At 36.0% G+C, this 21,444-nt stretch overlaps 1 protein-coding gene across 1 annotated transcript in view; it reads left to right on the top strand.

The window, feature by feature from the left end:
* EFCAB7 (EF-hand calcium binding domain 7) overlaps nucleotides 1–21,226 on the top strand; it is a 23,375-nt gene extending 2,149 nt beyond the window's left edge. The window contains exons 2-13 of the mRNA XM_010167535.1: nucleotides 2,197–2,408; nucleotides 2,680–2,766; nucleotides 3,604–3,799; nucleotides 4,850–4,974; nucleotides 9,250–9,391; nucleotides 11,407–11,516; nucleotides 12,490–12,647; nucleotides 12,850–12,983; nucleotides 15,068–15,216; nucleotides 17,065–17,274; nucleotides 19,941–20,048; nucleotides 21,152–21,226. Of these exons, the coding sequence (XP_010165837.1) occupies nucleotides 2,197–2,408; nucleotides 2,680–2,766; nucleotides 3,604–3,799; nucleotides 4,850–4,974; nucleotides 9,250–9,391; nucleotides 11,407–11,516; nucleotides 12,490–12,647; nucleotides 12,850–12,983; nucleotides 15,068–15,216; nucleotides 17,065–17,274; nucleotides 19,941–20,048; nucleotides 21,152–21,226 (1,706 nt within the window). The remainder of the gene's footprint in view (nucleotides 1–2,196; nucleotides 2,409–2,679; nucleotides 2,767–3,603; nucleotides 3,800–4,849; nucleotides 4,975–9,249; nucleotides 9,392–11,406; nucleotides 11,517–12,489; nucleotides 12,648–12,849; nucleotides 12,984–15,067; nucleotides 15,217–17,064; nucleotides 17,275–19,940; nucleotides 20,049–21,151) is intronic.
* Nucleotides 21,227–21,444: the final 218 nt, after the last annotated feature.

Below are 21,444 nucleotides of genomic sequence, written 5' to 3'. Positions count from 1 at the left end.
TTCCCTAAAGCAGCACATGAAATTCCACCCATCAGCAAGCACATTCTTTCAGCATGTGACTTAGTGTTACCCAGGCTTTCTCAGCTGCAATAAAAGTGCCTTTGTAACATCCTAGTGATAGTTTTGCATAATCTGGATTTTAAGATGGGAGTGGTGTGAACAAATGTCATCTCTTTTATATATGCTTTGGCTTTCATCTCTATCCATATGCCACTTTGCTACATAGCAAGTGGTTGGGCATTTTGGTTTCAAGGTCAACTCAGAAAGGGCAATTAGTTGCTCAGCCTGCCAGTCTTTTCAGAGATATTTAACAACTTCTTTTAAAATTTGTAAGCACTGAGAGTTATTATAGACTTATATTACATCTTAAGTATATTCTAGCATTTCTCAAATGAATGGTGCCAATGTTTAAGCATCTGTTGCTACATGATGCTTGGCTAATATTCTAAACTGTAAAGTATTGACTTAGAGATTGACCCTGTGAAATTTTATTTGTAGGAGTTTTACTTAATCACAGATAGTAGCTTAATTTCCTGTGTCGTAGTATTACTTGAGGTATTTAGCAGAATCAGTCTGTAAAGAAGTAAAAATAAAAGGTGCAGCCTAACTGAACTTTAAAAAGTACAAACTTGGGGGGCACGTAGGGTATGGCAAGCGTTGATCTCCCTGGATATATAAAAATTCAGAATTGTCATATATTTGAAGGATACTCTGTGAAATATAAGTGAATATTGTGCTATATTGACTAAGCAAACACACAGAGTGACTGCTCTCCCTTGGATGACCTTGACACTGAGATCCTTAAACAATTGCTGTGTGCCCGAGCGCTGCGTGGATAAAGATGGAAGCTTTGCTGTATTCTCCCGACTCCTCTTGCAGAGGTGACAGGGCAGAAATCTTTATTTAGTCCTTGGCATTCGATGGGAGATTAACAACAAAGGTGTCTGATTTTGTTTGTTTGTTTTTATGGTGACACAGTTGCCTACTGAGCATTGTAATGGTGCCACCACCTCATTTCACAGATGCTACTGAACTGCTCTCAGCCAGTATAGACTTGGTCATTGGTCAGCTGGCTTAAAATCAAACTGCCAGCCTAGGCAAACACGAAGAATCTCTTTTCCCTAAAAACTTGATTATATGGGAAGATATAAAAACATCCCTCCAGATTCAGATAGACTATGCATTTGAATTTAATTTCAGTTTAACATAATACCTCCTTCACACTGGAGACTGATGAAAAGATGTTTTCAGTAAAGACTTTTTACTAGATCCAGCAAATTTATTTTGAAGTATGCCAGGTGTAGGAGCAGTGGGACTGGTTTCATGTATGGTATTGGTGTTGGCCTTAAACATATATGTCTGTTAGTGTAATTTTTCCTTTACATTTGAAACTCATGTTGTGTAATTTGAATTGATAAGTTCAAATGTATAGATGTGACATAAAATATTGTTTAAGGTAAATTCTACACTAGATCTCAGTTCTTGGCAACGTAAGCGGAAAGATTTATGTGGATCTCGGTATAAACAGGAACTAATGATGTGCAAGCTTACAAATATTGCTATTAAGGCAGGGGATATAGACACTAGGCTGAACTTTACACTTGTCACTGGAAGAGATTATCTTTGAATTTGTGGATCTTTTGCTTAACTAATAGTTTGAACCCATTAACTTTCTTTAAGGAAGGCATCCCAGAACAGTGCACATGAGTAAGTGGAAGCTGCGGATCAGAGCCTTCAAACGAAACAATTCCTGTGATACTGTTGTGTTATAAAAAATCAGACTGCTCTCTGGTTTCTTCCTTTTTCTGAAGAAGAAAGTGGGTGTGATTCTCAGCAGTGTTGTCATTGTGCTGGATCACATTTTGCAAGGGATGATCTAGGATGCCAGGCACTGCCTGTTTGATGACTCCTTTCCAAAGAATATGTGAGAGCTCATCTGCCCCTCAGGCTGCTTGAACCTCTCTGGTACAAACCACAGAACTCAAGGCCGGGGAAGGTCACAGTCAGTCTGTACCAGTAGAGTACAGGATTGAGACTATAAGCAAAACTGTCCTTCAGACTTGTTTTTCCCTTGGATTGATTTGGTTTTAAAAAAAAAATAAAAATCTGAACATGCAAAGTGATTAAAGGATGTTTTGAGAAAACTCCTTTACTGACAGCTGGAATATTTAATTAATGTTGTGTTTTATTGTTCAGTACTTCAACAGGCTGGAAGAAATCCATCTCAGAAGACAGTTAATAAATATTGGACCTCACAAACGACTACACTGAATTTTGATGATTTTTGTACTATTTTAAAGAAAGAAAAACCAGCTACGAAAACTGAACTGCTCGAAGCATTTGGAAAAATAGACACAGATAACACTGGATATATTTTACATGATGAACTTTATAAAATTCTTACAACGGCAAGTATCAGTAGAAACTTAATTATCCATCATTAACCATTAGTAGAGATTTTGGAAATTAGATGTTAATAATTCATAATGTGGAAACACATATTCCTGATGAAAAGAATCAATAGCTGATGCATGATTTTTTGGGGTTTTTTTTTCAATTTTATGTTTAATTCTCTGAAAGGTTATTAAAAGAATCTTTCCTTGTGTTTTTATTAAATGCACACTGTAGGTGAACAGCAGTCTTGACTAGGAACTGAATCTGAGTTGTTTTTTATTGCAGAGAGGTGAAAAAATGACTCGGGATGAAGTGAATGCCATTACTAAACAAGCTGATTTTAACTGCAGTGGCAAACTTGACTACAACAAGGTACGGTAACCAGAGTGATGTTACCTGTTCTTGTGTCACTGACTTGATGTTGTTGACAGTATTAGCATTATCAAACACAATACCTGCCACCTCCATGTGTTGGTCCATTGATGACCTTACCACAGCCCTCCCCAGCTGTCTGCATACTGGAACACGGGCTGGAATATATTTCTGTTTCCCTCATTTTATCTGGCTTTATCCTTGAAAAGGTCTCTTGCAGCAAGTGAACTTAATCTATTAGGCAAAGCCTGATAATAAGCACGAAGCCTAACAGCACATGTGAGGATAAGAGTGAAAGGAATGGCAGGATAACGATGACAACAGCAAACTTAGCTAATTAGTGAAGGTTGCTCTATTTGTGACATTTCACCATTTCTTATGTGTGGGACGTTATTCTCTATGTTGAACATCTAATTTTCAAGATGCAAAACCTTAGCAGTTTTTCTGACATAATCTGTTTAAGTTTTGAACTGAATAAACAGTCCAAAGGTTTTGTACATAAATATTGTTTAATAGAATGAAAACATCCCCCTATTAAAAATCCTATGTTAAAAAAAAATCATTTGTCAAGTATTTAGAAAGAAATATAAACCACCTCTTGGGCTGAAAGTTGCACTTAATTTTAATTCAATATTTAGACCCCCCTGTTGAATCATGGTTCCGCTTTACTGTGTCACCTGAGTGGTCACTCTGGTTCATGAAAATTAAAATTCATATTGTGCTTGCAGAGAAAATGCATTACATCTGTTGTCCTGTCCTTTACTAATGTTACATTTTAATCCTTTAAACTGTGAGAAAGAATGTTTCACTTAACAGATTACTTCTCTTTATCTAAAGTTTTGTGACTTATACATGACAACCAGTGAGCAGTGCTGCAAGAGTGCACGAGAGAAGCTGGAAGTTGACAGTCGATGGAGGCAGCAGCAGTTTGGAAGTCAAGGTGAAACTTCCTCTGAAGGAATCACAATGCCAGTGTCAAAACCATCACCAAGAATCTCGAGGAAAACTGATCACAAACTAACACCAACAAAAGGTATTTATATTTCATATTGGGAGTTTTCATTCTGTTGGTATTTATATTTCATACTGGGAGCTTTCATTCTGTTGGAGATCATGCTCTGGGTCAAAACAGTTGAATATTTGTTTAATTTTTCTCAGATTAGTGAGGTTGTTATTGGCTAACACTCATTTCTACTGTGCCAATCATACAAATTAATTCTGAACAGTGATTTTTGTTGATTGTCCCGTGACACAATCCAGAGGGAAGAGAGAAAATGAATGCTCAGATGTTGCAACATAGGCAAGTTGTTTCTTTCCTTCCCAGATGAAAGATGAAACCTTAAACACTTCTCAGTAAGCAGTCTGTTTGTTTCCATTATCGAGACCACTTTTCAAGCACTATATGACAGTTCAATATTCTTCCTGAAGTTACAAAGATACTTAAAAACTTTCCCAAACTGGAAAAAGACCACAGGTTAACAGACTGCAAAGGTACCACGTGTGAAATATTCACATGTAGTGTGCGCTGCTTACTTGAGGTTGGTTCAATTCTAGGCAATACTGAAGAGGTGTAAAGATGACAAAACACTGATGAAGACTGAGTTTATGTAGCTAAATCAACAATTGTACTAAGCAGAGTTGCCCCAACAAAAGGAACCAGAAAGTAAAGGCTTGGAGGTCATTGCACTGGGCAGCTGTGCATAAGTGGTGTGTCATTTGGCAGGGAAACTACCTTGTCCTGAAAATAAATACCTTTAAATTAGAAGCAGTTTAACCCTATCGGCTTAGGAGAGATTTACCATGATTCCAAGGTAAATGGAATCATATGGTAACAATTTCTTGTCCTTCAGGCAGATTTGGATTCCAAGGTTCAGCCATTCATATGTCCGTTCACCTGGGATGTAAAGATATTTGGCTAATGAATTATTAAACCTTATATAATTATTAGGGAAGTCAGCTTATCTGATTGAAGCTCTCGTCATCCAATTTTTCTCTGCATGCCTATAAATAAAAGACTTTATGATAAATAGCACTAGGAGTAGCTTGAAATAATGTAATTGTAACTAAATATTTACGTTTATAGGTGAGAGCAGAACTCCTTCAAGACCCTCATCAGCTCAAAGTTGCAAAGCATCCATTTCTACCTCTGTCAGCCTGGGTGCCAGTAGCAACAGAAACACAAAGCTAATTGAGCCAGACACAATGAAGGTATCATGTGAGACACTCCTCTTGAAATTATGCTGTTTTCCTCTAAGCACATATGTTATTGCATTTTAAAAAAGAAACCGGTTTTCTCTGATTTTTAGCTTATGTTTTATTAATAGTTTGTCAAGGGCAGCTCTGAACTACTGAGAGGTTTCTTGATAACGTATTATTATTAACATTTTTATATACTGTTGGTTTTGCTGACATCTAGTTATTGAAAATAATTTTTCAGGTGTGAAGGTTTAATAGAACAAAGTGTGTTTTTTATAAATGAAACCACTGTTGGATAAAAGGTTTAATGACTTTTTGAGAAATTTAAAATTTAATAATTTATTAGGTTGGTGAGAACTTCAAATGCTTAAGTAGTCTGAAAGATTGTGTATCATAAACCTTTATATGAAAGGTAATTGGAAATAAATAACAGATCTGTGAGCATATTCAGTTGTTTGGGCATTAATTTGTAAATATGTGCTGTAGCCTGAAAATATTGATTTTTAGTTAGACTAATATGTTCTATCAGTATTTTCTTTTAAATAAATCACTCATTCAATATAAATTCCTGTGGGAGAAAGACAACAAAGTCACTTTGCTAAGTCAATATTTGTAGAGTGTTAATATTGATCTTTTTCCTTTGTTTTCCCTTTTCTTGACTCAACCTTTACTAGTTTTCTTTCAACAGAAAATAATAGCTGTAGAAATATAAAACATTAACTGGAAACTGCTAGGATACATTAAAAATGTGCACCTTGAGACTCCTGAATAAAAGGGAAAAAATAGTTATGACCACATAGTGTAACTGCTGCTAGAAAACTGAACTGATTGTTCTCCTGAGTTACATTTTTGTTTCAAATAACAACTCTGGATTTGTTATTGAACTCTGAAGTCCTTTATATCTTCGGCATTGCTATACGGTGACATTTGTTCTATATTAAAATTTAAAAACATAATCTCAAAGGAATTTTTTTGCAGTCTGTTTAGTTATCTGGACCTCTGTGCAATTTAACCTGCAATTTCACCTTGTTCAAACATGATATGTGGTATATAAAACAATTGCACAGTTTCCCAATGTTGGATTCCTCTTTTTTTTGTACAAGCTAGTTAAGAACTGACTGGAAAAAAAAAGCAGCTGCAGATACTGATTATTATTGATTAGCATCATACAAAACCTGAAATGAATCAATAAATGTGAAAAGGTGTAAGTAGAGCTAGTAATTTTTTTTCACCCTAACCATTCAAGGTGCCTAACAATGCAAACTCTGTTAAAATCAATTAATAAATACAGAGTGATTCATGTGGGCTGAGGATCAGAATGTATCACCCAGAAATTATTCTTATTTATCTTTTATTCAGAAATATTTTTTTTTCCTGCAGTTCACTTGTCTTTTTGGGACAGGAAGAAAATATTGCCATCATAAGGTTAGACCAATGCCAACTCTACATTTCTGACAGAAGATGACCATTAAAGTCAGAACATGGTGAACATCTAACTTGAAAAATCCTTAGAAAATATGGAATGTATTCCTAGTACATTCTTCCACGTGTTTTCTTTTCCTCAGTGGTGTTTTGTGACGTGTTCAAAGCCAAATTACTTTGGGTAGATAAAAGTGGACAGTTACAGAAGTGCTAGATGTGCATAAACAACATGCTGAGCTGTTGGACTTGAAGTGTAGCTGAATGACAGTTCATTAACAGATGGCTAATGGCAATCTTTAATTTCTGCAGAGTATTCTTTGTGTCGGTTTTAGTCAAGATTGAAAGACTTTAACAAAAAAAAGAAAGCAATGTATCATGTTCTAAAATCTTCCCTGTGCATTGGGTACCTGAATTATCCCTGCTAAAGAATCCCACCTTTGGATTCTGCAGAACTGAAGTTCTTTGCTTTAATCAAAGGAACAATTCCTGTCACAAACACAGTTTTTTATTTCAAATTGGGCATGAGTGTGTGGGCTGTTAAATAATAATAATAATAATAATAATAATAATGCATTCTACTGCTATTACAATTTAAATTATTTGGGCAGTGACCAGCACTGGCAGCAACAGGTCATCCCTAACATTTCTTAGAATAGAATGGTTTGGGTTGGAAGGGACCTTAAAGCTCATCCAGTTCCAACCCCCCTGCCATCAGCAGGGACACCTTCCACTAGACCAGGTTGCTCAAAGCCTCATCCAACCTGGCCTGGAACACTTCCAGGGAGGAGCATCCACAGCTTCCTTGGGCAACCTGTTCCAGTGTCTGACCACCCTCACAGTGAAGCACTTCTTCCTAATATCTAATCTAAACCTTCCCTCTTTCAGTTTAAACCCATTTCCCCTAGTTTTGTCTTTAACTGCCCTTTATGATTAATTTATGATTAATTGCCTTCTTTATGATTAACAATTTTTAATACAAACATTTCCCACTATGTTAGCTATTACTTGACAGCTTTTGTTATGCATTGAAGTGACACGGTAAAATTAAAACAGAAAAACCATCTTTTAGCTCCCCAAGTTTACATACGTTTGTAAATTGACGTGGATAATTTAAAGAATACAGCACCACCTTATGCTCTCTGCAAGAATAACGGGTTAGTATTTGATTCCTAAAGCATTGTCCAACTTCTGCTTACTGTTGCTCACATCTTAACCTGCACATTGTTCCTTAAGATATTTTTCCTGCTTGCCTGGATTGTGTGATGTCCCTGTTGTAACAACATCTACCTGAATGCAAAACTGCAAAAAAGGTAGTTTTTAATCTGAAATAACAGCTAGAAAAATGGAAAGTAAACAAACAAGACAAAGCTGTTCTCCATGGGCTGTCTGTGAGATGGTGGTTTGAGGACCACTGCCAGAGTGGGAAAGAAGGAGCAGGACGTGGTTGTCAGAGTCATTTTTGTACATGGAAATTGCCACGGGATGTTTTTGAATAGTTATAGCACCACTTTAGCTCTTTAAACTTATGCACTTTTATGTCTCAAAGAACAGCCATATTGATTTATTTGCAGACCTTTTGACTTTGATCTTTCTGAAGTGTCACTGATTTTTCAAACAATTTTGTAAGGTATTAAGCTTCGAGACTTCACTGGTTGTTAGTCCACTTATCTCAGCTGTGTCAAGTTTTAAGGAAAAATCTCAATTTACTGCATCTGGACTTTAGATGAAGTTAGGAGTCATGCAAATATTGGAATAAACAGTTTCCTGAGAATGATTTAACAGATTAAACTACATATTTGACTTCTAGCACTAATTTTTGTTGACTGTAATGTTAATATCAACTCCCATTATCCACTTGTTTGCCTGAGAGAACCCTATCTGTCGCTCAATATTTAACCCTCACCATTAAGTCCCAGTAACTTTTGTTTCTGTTCACTCCATTACTAATTATTCTTTGTGATGGGACCCCTTTTGCTTATCCCATCACCAGCAATCTAGTATCATACGTCAAGATCAGTGTAAAATTTTTATGTGGCCTTGTTAATTAAATATATACTGCTACCACTGCATAAAAGGTGGCCAGGGACTGACCTCAGAAACATTATCTTCCCTTGCTAGGAAAGTGACTAGAAATCATGGACTTAATCCAGACCAGGGAAAGCAAATCCAGAATGTCTTCCATTCCTCAAGGAATGGAATACATACAATATGTCTATAGGGACTTTATTGTCCTTATGATATTTGAAATTGAAAATTAGGACCTGCTGTTTAAAAAAAAAGTAATAAAAAATTTGAAGCATGTAGCAGTTTAGCATCTTGACAAAATCCTGGCTTCTCTAGGGACCACGTCACTCACAAATACAGCAGTTGTCAGTTCATCTTTCCAATAGCTTTGACAGAAGTCAAGAGGAACCACTTAATTTGACCAGTACTTGTGTTTGTGATTTGTCTGAGCAAATAACTCCTCATTGTTCAGCTTAAAGTTATGTTCTTTGCTTGATTTGCCTGATGGAACTAACGTAGCAAAATTCCAGCCTTTCAGTGGTAAATCACACAGTTCAGAGGATTTCATCAATTCAATTTGATTCTTCATGGCAATTCAAATTTCAATCCTTTGAACATTAGGGTAATCTGTATGTTTTTCAAACATTTTCACAAGTTACTAACTGCTCTGCAAAAATTGACTACAAAAAAAAGACTATTTGATAAAATTAATTTTTAAAATAAAGAGCAGAAGGTCTGTCCTGTATCTTGTGGTGTATTTTATGCAGGACTTATTAAATTGTCACATTAATGTATTTCAGAGAAGGTGCTTTTAGTTTGATCAGAGATGAAGGCAACATCTCATATTTGCTTGGTTTCTAGGAATGGCAGTGTGCACAATCCAAAGGATGCTTCTACTTAGAAGATGATGGTGAAATCATCAGTCACAAGTACAGGTTGCACTTACCTCAAAGATCTACAGTATGTATTACCATCAAGCCTTTAAACATTCGTCAGGTAGAAGGTAAGTTTATTTTTATTTCTTTTTTGTGTTTTCCTCTATAAAAAATATTTTCTCTCCTCCTGCTGATAAATCTCTCCCTTTCTCACTGTCAATATTTGATGATATTTTGTGATATTGCAAAATAACAATATTTTTCTCTGTTGACAGAATCCTATTGAAAATATAACTGTCCTTAACTTGTCACACCACATTTTCTGCTGTGTCATTTTGTGCTCACTGCCTGGGCAGTGAAAATCAACTAAGTCCATTATTGTAGTCAGGCAACCTCTTAGATGATTTTTGGCCATGGATTTGTGAAGTTTTCTTACTACAAAATTGAAATGTTGGTGCTGTTTGCAGTAACTCCCTTTAAGGTGTTGATGTATTTTTTGAGAAACAACAATACAAAACTTAGTGAATATTACCTGAATGATCTTGCATTCTCCACCTCACGTACTTTTGTAAATACTTAAAATAGGTTGTGGCTTTTTATGGCAGTATGGTATCTTGATGTTTTGATTATGAATCTTGTCTGAGGGATTTATAGCTTAGTTTGCCCATTTTCATCTTAAAAGAGTAAAGCCCAGCGTTAGAGCCACCTGAGATTAGTCAGCCTTTGTGCTCCTCTTTTCCAAACACTATTGGCTTTGTTCTCCCTCGTGGTTTTACCAAGGGGCTTTTACCTGGTTGCTACATTGGAATTGTTTTTTCTCCAAGTAGATTATTTCCTTTTTAATCCTGTGAAACAGGAGCCATTAGATCCCAAAGATATGTTAGAGCCTGGACGCACTGTTGTGCTCCAGGTTGGTAATTGGTTCTGAATGAGGTTGGTGATAAAAACTTCACAGCAAATAATTGTTGATCAGCTTCCCATTTCAGCCAGGTGGTAATTGGAAAATAACTACTTTCCATCAGAGTTTGAATGGTGAAGAAACGTGGTCTGATGCTAAGCGATTTGAGTAACAGAATGTCTCAGTGTTCTGCTCATAATGTTTCTTTTTTCATGTGGTACCCTCTTAAACTGTGCCTTAGTATAGTTCTGCTGTGGCATTGTCCAGATATTTTGTGTAACCCAAAGATTACCTACTTGCCTGTTGTTTTTTTTTTTTTTTTTAAATTTAAAAAATCTACTTTTGCACAACATTATTGTCCTATATATAGAAATATCTTTGTGTTTTGTGTGAAGAGGAAGGCGTGATACTGGTATGTAAGGAAAGGATTCATGTTAGCGGAGCAATTACATTTTTATGAGAAATCAAAAATATCTTCACATTTTTAACCAAGTTGTGGGGTGTGTAGCCACTGTTTAGTATTCTTGACTCCTAAGTGCAGAAAAACTTAAGCCCCTGCATTCATTGTTTTGCTGTGGTCTTATTAACTTGAAGATGACTTAATAGCTCATTGATTGATTGCCCTCGGGAGCTGAGCAGCTACAAGAAATCAGAGATTCAAACGACACATATTCAACGTATGTAAGAGCAGCTCTCCATTCCAACCCAACCCAAGACAAACAAATCAGACCTGATACCACATTTAAATCTTTAAAAGCATTGAAACTTATACATCTGGGATTGATGTCTTCTGGTATCTCTAGCTTTTGCACATAATCTGGGTTTCCAGTCAAGATGAGTTTATCAGTATTTTACAGAACATCAGATGAGAATATGATATAATTTTGCTAACATCCTTAATTGCAAATACCTAGGAGCTTTAGTATAAAGAAAAGTAATAAATAATGTTGTTCTAGTGGTAGAAAACAATGAAAGTAGCATCCTTAACTACCAAAGGTTTTAATATTAGAACTATTAATAGTAATTAATTATCTATAAGACAATCAAAAGACTTGGAACAATTTATCTGATAGGCCTAAATAGGAAGGAAATCCCGATAGCATATAATGGATTTTTTTTTTTCCCATCTTACATTAAAAGAGATCAATACTGTAAATACTATAGAAATATCTACTTCGAGGCTCAAAGAAAAACTATTTGGTGACATTGTTAAGCACACGTGTTGGAAATGTTTTTCTTTTTTAGGAAAATCTTGTCACTGGTTGTCAGTGGATACAGCTTTGTATATTCTGAAGGAAAATGAAACCCAAGAAAATCTACAGCTTGTGAGCTTTACTGAACTACAAAACAAAGAGGTTAGATGTTTTTGTTGTATTCCTTATTTTAATTGTTATCTTTAGTGTATGTGTTAACGCTGCGTGGGTGAGTTCCCATGTGTTTGGAAGGAATTCAAACGGTACCTAATCAGACTAGAGGAGAGAAGAAACTTGTTCTGTACATGTTACCTCTCAAAATGGACAGAACATGTGCAAGGTAAGATGTAATATTGTTTAGTTATGCCCTTTGGATGGGCTGAAATCCACTTGTATGGAAGTTTAAGGAAATTCCTGTGAGGACCATATTATCAAGTGGTGTGTTGGCAAGTATTGCTGAGTTGCTGGTTATCTGTATAGATACTCACTTGTATTCCTGCACCTTCAAAAACAGAAGTTCAAAGCTAAAATTTGTTAAAATTTCCTTTAATTTTCTTTCTCCTTGCCACACAGATGATTTTGAACTTCATAGATCACGGAATATTCTTATCCTGTGGCAGAAATAAGGGAGGAAGAATGGCAACATTAACTTACTTCTCCCTTCCAAGCCTCGGGGAACTCATCTTGCTTATTAAACCCTAAGTTGCTTGTGACTTTTTACACTGGGATATATTGTGGTTAGTTTGAGCAAAACTGATAAATCAGGGAGGAAATTAAAAACTTGGTGGGTTTTGTCAGGCTGCTTCTGGCTGCTTGTATTTTAAAGTTTAGCAATTAGTGTTACAAATCTAAAAAAATCATAGGACTGTTATTAGACATTTCTAGTAATGACTGCTCTCCTCTCATCTCTGGTCCTGTATGTTTTTCTGACTTTTATAACTGAGAGATTCACTAGTTTTTGTGTCTTTAAAATGGCATCACACAGCATCTCACTGTAGATATATTTTCTTTAAAGAAAGAACTGAGCTTTACCAGTGTTTTCAAGTAATTAACCATGTTTGTTTGAATATTACTAGTAATAAAGGTATCATTTGAGTAGTAACTTACAAACTTGTCTGTCTTCCTTTAAGTGTAGACGTTTGGATGGAAAGGGGAGCTTGGAGCAGGAGTTTACTGGCTGCTCCCATTCACAACGGGCTGTAGGTTGAAGAAAGTAAAAACACAAATTACTGGAGAAGCAAAACTGTTGTCTAGAGGTGAAGGTGGAGAACTGGCCCTGACCAAAGAGTTCCGGTGAGTTGTGTTCCCAAACAGGCCTGGTAACTATTGCAAAAGTGTGTGCTCCAAGTAACATCTAGCTTTTTAAAACTGTACCTTACTAAAATACTGCTTGTACAGAATATTCTCAAATAGACTCAATAGTTATCAACAATATTGTGAGACAGTCAAGGAAACAGAAGCGTTTGGAAATAGTTCTGCCTTTTTCATCTTTTAGAGCCGCTTTATTGGATATATTTGAAACAATTGATTTGGATGGAAATGGCCTTCTGAGTTTGGAGGAGTATAATTTCTTTGAACTGAGAACTAGTGGTGAGAAATGTGATGAGGAAGCATGGGCTGTATGTAAAGGTAAGTTTGTTGCTGTGCTTGATACAACTGATTAAGACTATCAATCTACTTGCAAGCTATTGCTTATAGCATCTTCCTATGGATATAGTATCGAAGAACTGATTATTTTGTAGCCTATACCAAGAACACACATAGATATTGTTCTCTTCTCCCTTTGTTTTTCTTTTTTTCCTTTTCCAGTCTCCTGTCCTTTGTTTTGCTTCCTTCTGTTTTTTTTGCCACTGACCTTCTGCTGAGAAAATTCCTCCCATTGCTAATTGCGAAATTTTATAGGTGAAAGATTTTTATAGCTGCCAAAAACTACAGATTTTCTAATCATGGATCATATGGTGAATTAAGCTATAACAGGTATTTATTTAATCAATCTCCTTGCTGCAGATTAAGCTGACACTGCTTTCATATCTCACAAAGTGTTGAGAGGGACATTTAATTAGTGTGTTTATGATGCTTTAAAAATGGCATCTAGAGCTTATGATGATTGTTTAGAAAATTAGATATTAGAAGTTGCCTATTGCAACTGTATTTGCTTGAGATGTAAACACTTTTTCATTAAAAATTTGTCTTTTGAAGGTTTATATATGGTGTGTCAGTTGGTCCTTATTGTGCTATATGACAGCCGTGAGATTCTGAGACTTCCATGAGTGAGACAAGGAAGGTGACAGACAGTTAAGACTCTTCCAGCTGTACTTTATTTTCTGCCTGCGGGTACATCTCATCAATGTCACTGGACACCTTGCCAGCTTGTGGGAGTGTTGGGCCACAAACATCAATTTTGAAGAAAAAAAGGAATTCTGTGGCATTGTTTTAAGCTTGCAGAGGCCTTGAGAATGCACATATTTACCTCATAACAGGGCTAGGAGAATACAGTCACCAGTGACTGTAGGCTGCTGCAGTAATCCAGCACCTGAAAACAGTGGTTTAAAAGCATTAGCTTTTAAACAAGCTGGAAATTTAGAAGCCATTGTATGAAAATTAGAAGTTTCTATTAAAAAAAATGTAGTTTTTCTGCAACTTATGTCTGAAACACCAGTATGGCATATCATTCTGTATCAGCCCATGTCATGTTTGATAAAATTCTTTTGTAGGCTATGACACATTGCTTAATTTGGGCCAAAATACTTTAAATCTGGCAAGTCCTGTTAACTATTTCTGCCCAAAACACTCTAAGGTACTGGAATTTTTCCTAAATGGTGGAAATTTAATAGAAAGATACTTTTCTATAAAGGAGTTTCTCATCTGTTTCCACACTTTATGACTTTGTCAGTGTTATGCCTCTGTGCGCTGGTCTCAACACGAGTAGGAGGGGAAGCTGTGTGTGTGTGTGTGTGTGTGTGTGAAGTGTGTTAGAGGGGAAAGAAGAGAATATGGTGAATGTTTTACCAGGTCATTAATCAGTTGAAGGGTTCAGGTGAATATCATAAATTGTGACACCAAAGTTCAAGCCATTTATTATAGTATCTGTACCCTTAGATAGATTTATTAAATTGGTAATCCCTTTTTAATAATATATAGTAAAGATTTAGCATTGTTATGAAGATGAGAAAACCATTTTAAAAAAATCTCTGACACAAGGACATTTCAATTATGTGTTTGCTGACATTAGAGCGGTCGATCTATGATATTCTATCAAGAGAGAGGTGTTAGGATTACTGACATTTTATTGCTTTTTAGGAACTAAATAAATCATTGCTATATCAAGGACCTCAAGCATTAAGGGTGCTGGCCCCAGCAGACTTTCATTTCCCATTCTTAATATGCCACATTCTGCAAATCTCAACTACAACAAATACTGCTAGCAAAAAGAAAAAAAAAAAATCAATGTGAACTCTTTCTGTTTTGAAATCTCACCTTCTTTTGGTTTATACAAGGGGCCAGCTGTCTCATCCATGGGGAAGCTCTGCAAAGAGGTCCTATCTGGTCAAGGACACACTGTCCTGAATAATATGAGAGAGCCTGGGGCTGCAAGATGGCTTCATCTTGTAAAGCTTGTTAACAAAAGTGGGAGTTTGGCTTTGGAAGGATAAAGGGTGTTTGCAGAGAGAACAGATGTGTTTAAGTGCTACCTTATATTTCTTCTTAAACAGAGAATTTTGATATGAAGAAAAATGAACTAACAAGACAAGGATTTATGGATTTGAATCTCATGGAAGCCAATGACCGTGAAGGAGATCCTAGTGACCTTTGGGTCACTTTATTGTCTCTGGGCTACAATAAAGCATTAGAAATGACAGAGGTATGGTAGCCATATAGCAAAAATAACTGCTTCACGTACAAGTTGCTGCACATGTTTAACTGCAGTGCTGTTTCTGTCTGTCAGAAATTGATTTCAGTAGGTCAGTGATGCAGTCTAAACACTGTTAATACAGGGTTTGCACTATGACCTTCAATCACAGTGGTTCCTGTTTCTTTGGATAACACTGACACTGTTAAAGAGGAAATTTGCCTTTTGCTTTAGAGAAAGGCAGTATTTTGTGGAAGAAATCTTGGGTTATACCTATTGAAAGAATTCACGTACCTTACTGGTGGGAAGTGATAAAAAAAAGTGATGGGAAACTGTGACCTGTCAGCAAACCTGCAAAATGCAGGACTTGCTTTGCTTAAAAAGTCACTTTCCTGGCCCAAGCCACAACAGAAGTAGATAAGAAGATAACTTTTCCCCACATGATTCAGAATTCATGAATTTCCAGACATGGCTATTTCTGTTACTGCTACCTTTCACAACAGTGTCTGAAAGTGGTCAACATAAAATTTAAATGAAAGGGCTTCTTGTGGCACACTGTTTGCTTTACAGGACCAGGGATTATTTCTCTGATGTTTCTGTGTTCTTAGAGATTTTTTTTTTTTACCCAGAAATAATATTAGTGTTGGTGTTAATAGTTCTCACTAAAGAAAGAAGATATCTTTAAGAAATAAAAAAGAAATTCTAAAAAAATAAAGAAAACCTTAAATATGCAGATTATTTAATTTTTTAACTTTCATTCCCAAGAAAAGCTGATTATTATTTTTTTAATCATAATCTGGTTGTATTATTTCTTTAACTTTTGCTAAACTCAATCAGGTCAGTGTAGTCACCATATAAAAAGATGTGTGAAACAAATATACACAAAACCCAAAAATACTCAGTATGGTATAGAGACTTCAGTTGTCTCTCAGTGAAAATCTTGAGATCATGGTGAATGATTTCTTAATGAGCAGCACTTTCTCCTTTTCCTGTGAGTATGATGAGCAGAGCAACTCCAGAACTGTCTTTCTGCATTTCACACATAAGAGGGAGCTGTCCTCTAAGAAAGAAGATTTTGGGGAGGTTTTTATAAAGTTAGGAATTTCTTCTAGGTATCTTGTGCCTTATACTAGCTGTGCTTTATGGCTGTAGTCTTTGCTTTCCAAAAGACAATATAGCTCTTTGAATGCTTTAGTAGTTCATCTAAAAATGTATATCTGCTTAACTTGTGTCTATAACTTAACTCTTTAATTCCTCGATTTCAGACAATTCAAGAGATTTGCTATTTCAGGAGCATTGAGCCCCTAACAAATTAAAGGCAGAACTGAGAAATCCTAGTGGATTCCAATAGCCATTGGAAAGAAACTGAGGTGCTGTTACTGATTCTAAGAAAATGCAAACTCTTGGTTGTTACATGCACTAATCTTAGCCAGGATAGTGTGAGAGCAGAGTGCTTAATGCAGCCTTGCAGATACTTTAAATCTGTATGAAGTGGCACAAATAGCAAGAACGCCAGGTAGAGGAGACAGGTTTATTTCAGACACTGAAATACATTCATACTTCATCTTAATTCCTGTACGTTTTGCTATCCAAGGAAGGGTTTGCTATGGTGGAGCTGAATGTGCCAAACTGCATATCGAGTGTACTGTGACTGGCATGAAAACTGTTCATTTGAGCTTTCATTTGCTTTAAAAGATTGCCACAGCTCTCAGGTTTTGACTGTTGAATATTCAGTGACATACCTGTATTTGGGTAATTCCACTTCAGAGCATATACGAAAGTACTTAGGAGCTGTGCATGAAAATCTGAGGGGAAAAACTACAGATAAAGTGATAATAAAACTTATTTTCTCCATTGCAGGCATGTCCCTTTGTCATTGACATCTATGCAGAAAAGTGCAAACCCAGAATCAAAGCCGTATATCTCGAAGCAGGCAGCTGGCAACTCAACAGGGCTATTTGCAAATCTGTTGTTAATAAAGGAGAGGCCAAAGTAATGGATGGCTGTGAAAACATAATCATCTATACCTACAACACAGGCAGGAGAATCACTTCTGTTATTGAAAATAAGGTATGGCATGAGACTTCTGTCAGGTACTTTGTGTTCATGTTTATTATTATTGTTCTTTTCCCTCCTGGTGTTATTTTTGAGAATTACATTTTCTGATGTTTCTGATATCAAGTTTCTGTATCTAGTTCATTTAAAAAAAAGAAGTGCCTGATGCAAAGCTCTTTTTGAGATGAGGCTTAGACTTCAAAAGACTCTGGATCTGTGTTCCTGGAAGGGACAGCTTACAATGAGACAAGCAGTTTTAAGTATCATATAGAATCTGAATGTTTGTGTTCACATTCCATTTTTTCATTATTTTTATAATTATTGGAGACATAATATATGTTCATAATATCAGAAAACAAATAATAAAATAGGAAATACAATTACAGAACAAGCAAAAACTGTAGCTTTTACACGATTTAATATCTTCAGTTTGCATAGGAAAGTAAAAGAGCAGTGATTTGTATTGATTGTGTTTCAGAAGCATATTATGGATGAATTGTTAACTGTCTAATCTAACAGGGCTATTTTCTTACTAATTCAAGCTACAAATGGTAAATCCAAACAAAATGATTGGTGAGAAGCAGAGATTTTAAACCTTTTTGCATAAATCCTAATGAATGTGCTGTTCATTCTCAGTTTCATTTATATCAGGAACTGTGAGTAAATAAATACAGTGCAGTAAAATGCTAAATGTAAGATGCTTTAAGTCTTCAAAGATCACAGCAAGAAGTGTATTTTTAAATGGACAAACATGCAAAGGGGGTGGGTTGGTAGACTAATATTAGGACTGAATGCTGAGGCTCCTTGGAACTACAGGTTTAGATCTGCACTTCGCCCTTTAGGGTGGATACACTGGAGTTATTTATACGTTTGGGGATATGTCAGAGAAGGAGGTGAGGTCTGTACTGAGGTAACTGGATGCTGGCTGATTAAAATCACTGACCACTGCCATATATATACCATTTGGGTTCCATAAATCCCACTGTTCTGCACTGAAGCAAATAGTTGCACTTCCCTGAAAAATCTCATAAGAATTTGTAGGCTGGAGACTTATTGTAAATGTCTGGAAAGAAATAATAAAAAGGCAATTTTATGCATCTCTCATCTTCTAAGCTTCCTGCAGTGCAAGCAGTCTGATTATAGCTTCAGTTATTGTACTGATGATTTCAATGGAAATAATTGTTTCTTTGTTGTTTCTGTAATTAAATTAAGGAAATATGCTAGTTCCTGAGGGATTCTCATTTAGTCTTGCATATGTATTTAATCAGTGGGTAGAAAAAGGTGTCTGTCTTCTAATCCTCCCTAGTCAGAGTGTGAGTTGGGGAGATTAAAAGACCTTGCATGCAGAGCCTCAACCTTCTTGGAGAGTAAGCAGTACCAAATCTATTGTCTGCCCATTTGTGTGCCAAAAGGAATAGTTAATGAGGCATTTCCTGTCATCCAAAGCACAAAGTTCATATAATGAACCCTCTATGCTAGGTGAATCTCCGTGACCTTGTTCCTGTTGCCATAAGCATCTTCTTGTACAGATAATTCTTTTGTTTGCCTTTATCTCACTGTCATGGAGAAATGAGGACTTCACCGAAGTGATGCCAGAACAACTAGATCAAAGTCATAAGCAGCTTAACGCTTGATTGTGTTTACATTTCTGCAACAATACGTTATTTCAAGAATTGCCATTATTTACACCCTGGTGTCCACAAACCCTTTGTACTGTGAGCACCACAGAGAACTTTTCTTTTCTTTTAGAACTCTCTAAAAAAAGAACTTTTTTTAAAGTCAGTCCTTAGTACTGTGAGCACCACAGAGAACTTTTCTTTTTTTTAAAGTCAGTCCTTTCCAGTCTAGCAAGAGCTTCTTTGCTGTGTAAGGCTGATTGTGTATACTAACAGTGTCTTTATTCCATTTCTCAGTACAGAGGGATTGTTGGATAGCATTGTCTAAGCATCAAACATTTCCCAGCCTCTGTCAAATTGAGATTTATCTAGAGACAACTGAACAGTGGGGTATGGTAGCATGTCCTTAGGTCTTGTGTCTGAGTATTGCCTGGGATAAACTGGTGGTTAAAGAATTTTCTGTTACACAAGCTTTCAGTTTTATGTATTGGATCCTTCTTGTATAGCTTTAGCAAGAATATCTGTTCTTTTAAGTAATTATTCTTATATTAATTTAATAAAATCTCTATTAATGAGCTCTTCAGAAATGGCCTGTGGGGGATGTTGCAAACAAAAAGTGGGCAAGCATCCAGCGACGCTTCTCCAGATCACTGTCGTAGCCTCTAGTGATTTGCAATTCAAGGACTACTTGAGACAGAAATATTTAGTTTGTGCTTAAGATCTAGTATGAATTTGTCCAGTCATCTTTTAAAACTATCTGAACTGTTAGAATCTGTAACATTCTGTGGCAAATAGTTTTCTCACTAAGTGATGTTCCTAAGTTGGGTCTTTGTAAGTGCTTAAGTTATTTCAATGACACTTAAATGACTTTAGACAATGCAGCTGGGCTCTGATGATGGTAAAGTACATTTGAAACTGTTACTCTTCAAAGAGGATAGATACCAGCACCCTTAAGGCATTTCTATCTTATAAAACAGCAAAGTAAGAGGAATGTGTAATTGTTACATAAAGAGCAGCCACTTAACCATGAAGACTAAAGCTTCCTTCGTGTTTTTTCACTTGCAGTCTGAAAACAAAGTGATTATTCATGTCAACAATGAGCAGAGTAAGAACTGCTTGAGTAACAGGGGACTTACTGTTTTTGCTGTAGAAGTGGCACCAAAGTCCATGATGGTAAGGTTTTATTGGTTAGCCAACTTAAAATCTAAGCAAAAAGAAAAATTATCATGTGACATCTTTACAGTTTCCTTTTGCAGGTTTTTTATCATGATAATGAGCATGTGGATAGTGGCATCTTCAGCACCAGTACAGATCAGATATCGTTCTTGATCTGTCAAAGCTGAACATGTATTTGATGTATCCATGTTTCCCTGTGCAGATTGCTGTAAAAGTCCATAGCTGTTCAGTTTTTCATATGCGTGCTTGTTCCAGTTGTCCATTCATTACATGTATCATTTACTAATATTTTTTAATATTCTTTTTCTAAGGCTATATATATTTTTTTTAACTTGGCAAATTTTAGTCAGGTGTATCAGTATCTGTAAGAAACAGACCAAGCATGCGCTCATCAGAAACAAAAATGCACTTCTTATGCACAGTGTCATTTGCAGGTAGCTAATTTTTGTTAAACTTGACTGATGGATCGTGTTTAGCCACAAGGCAATTTGATCTGCTGAGCCCTATTCCAGAGCTGGGCAGGCTTTAGTGAAAATTCTAAATGAAGGTTCAAAGGGATATGATGATACTGAAAATGCATTACAACTGCCGATGATAATTTTCTTCATTAATTTATGAAAAAAAACCCCAGTTTTTATTATTCTAAAAGTATGTTTTCTTTCTTTCAAAGAAGAGGCATCCAGACTATTTTGTATTTCACAGCTTTCCCGTGTGGCTGCATTCAGACCCATTGTAAATGGATCTAGTCCCATGACACAGGCAGGGTTGGGGCCTATTCTAATATTGCTGCTGACACTTTAGATATCTATAGCCTGATCCTGTCAGGTGTTTTATTAATTTTATTTATTAATTTTAATTTTAGCTTCATTTAGTATAAGCTGGAGGTTCAGTGTCCCTTATGGATTTTTTGCTGTCGTGCAATTAAATTCAATAGTAAATTTTGAATACCATCTGGCATTATAGATGCTGAATGTTTGTCATTTAATGGTAGCGATAGAAGTGCTGAAACAGTTTGTGTTGCTTACATAGCACTTTAGGTAACGTACACTCAGTTCTCCAATAAACAGCTATTTTACCTCTGTTTTCTCTCTTGTATACAGGTTTCTCAGCATGTGATGCCACTGAACGAGCAGGAAGAATGGCTTTATAATTGTGTGTATTCCCTCTTACGTTAACAAGAAATGGCTCTCCAACTAGAACATTTAACTTCAGACTAAACCAGGATCTTTTTTTGGCAGTATCTAGACAATTTCTAGTCTTGTCCATCTCAAAAATCTGGCATATATTTATGCTTCTCAGAATTTGATTTGTTAATGCCAATGAATCCCAAAAGTCCTTATTTCTGGTAACACATTTCTGCTAATGGCTTTTAAGAAATATGTTTAGTGATAGC

The sequence above is a fragment of the Antrostomus carolinensis genome, unplaced genomic scaffold (assembly GCF_000700745.2).
Source record: "Antrostomus carolinensis isolate BGI_N321 unplaced genomic scaffold, ASM70074v2 scaffold7295, whole genome shotgun sequence".
NCBI classification, from domain to species: domain Eukaryota; kingdom Metazoa; phylum Chordata; class Aves; order Caprimulgiformes; family Caprimulgidae; genus Antrostomus; species Antrostomus carolinensis.
Note: the sequence above shows the minus strand (reverse complement) of the source record. Positions and strands in the feature narration are given on the sequence as shown.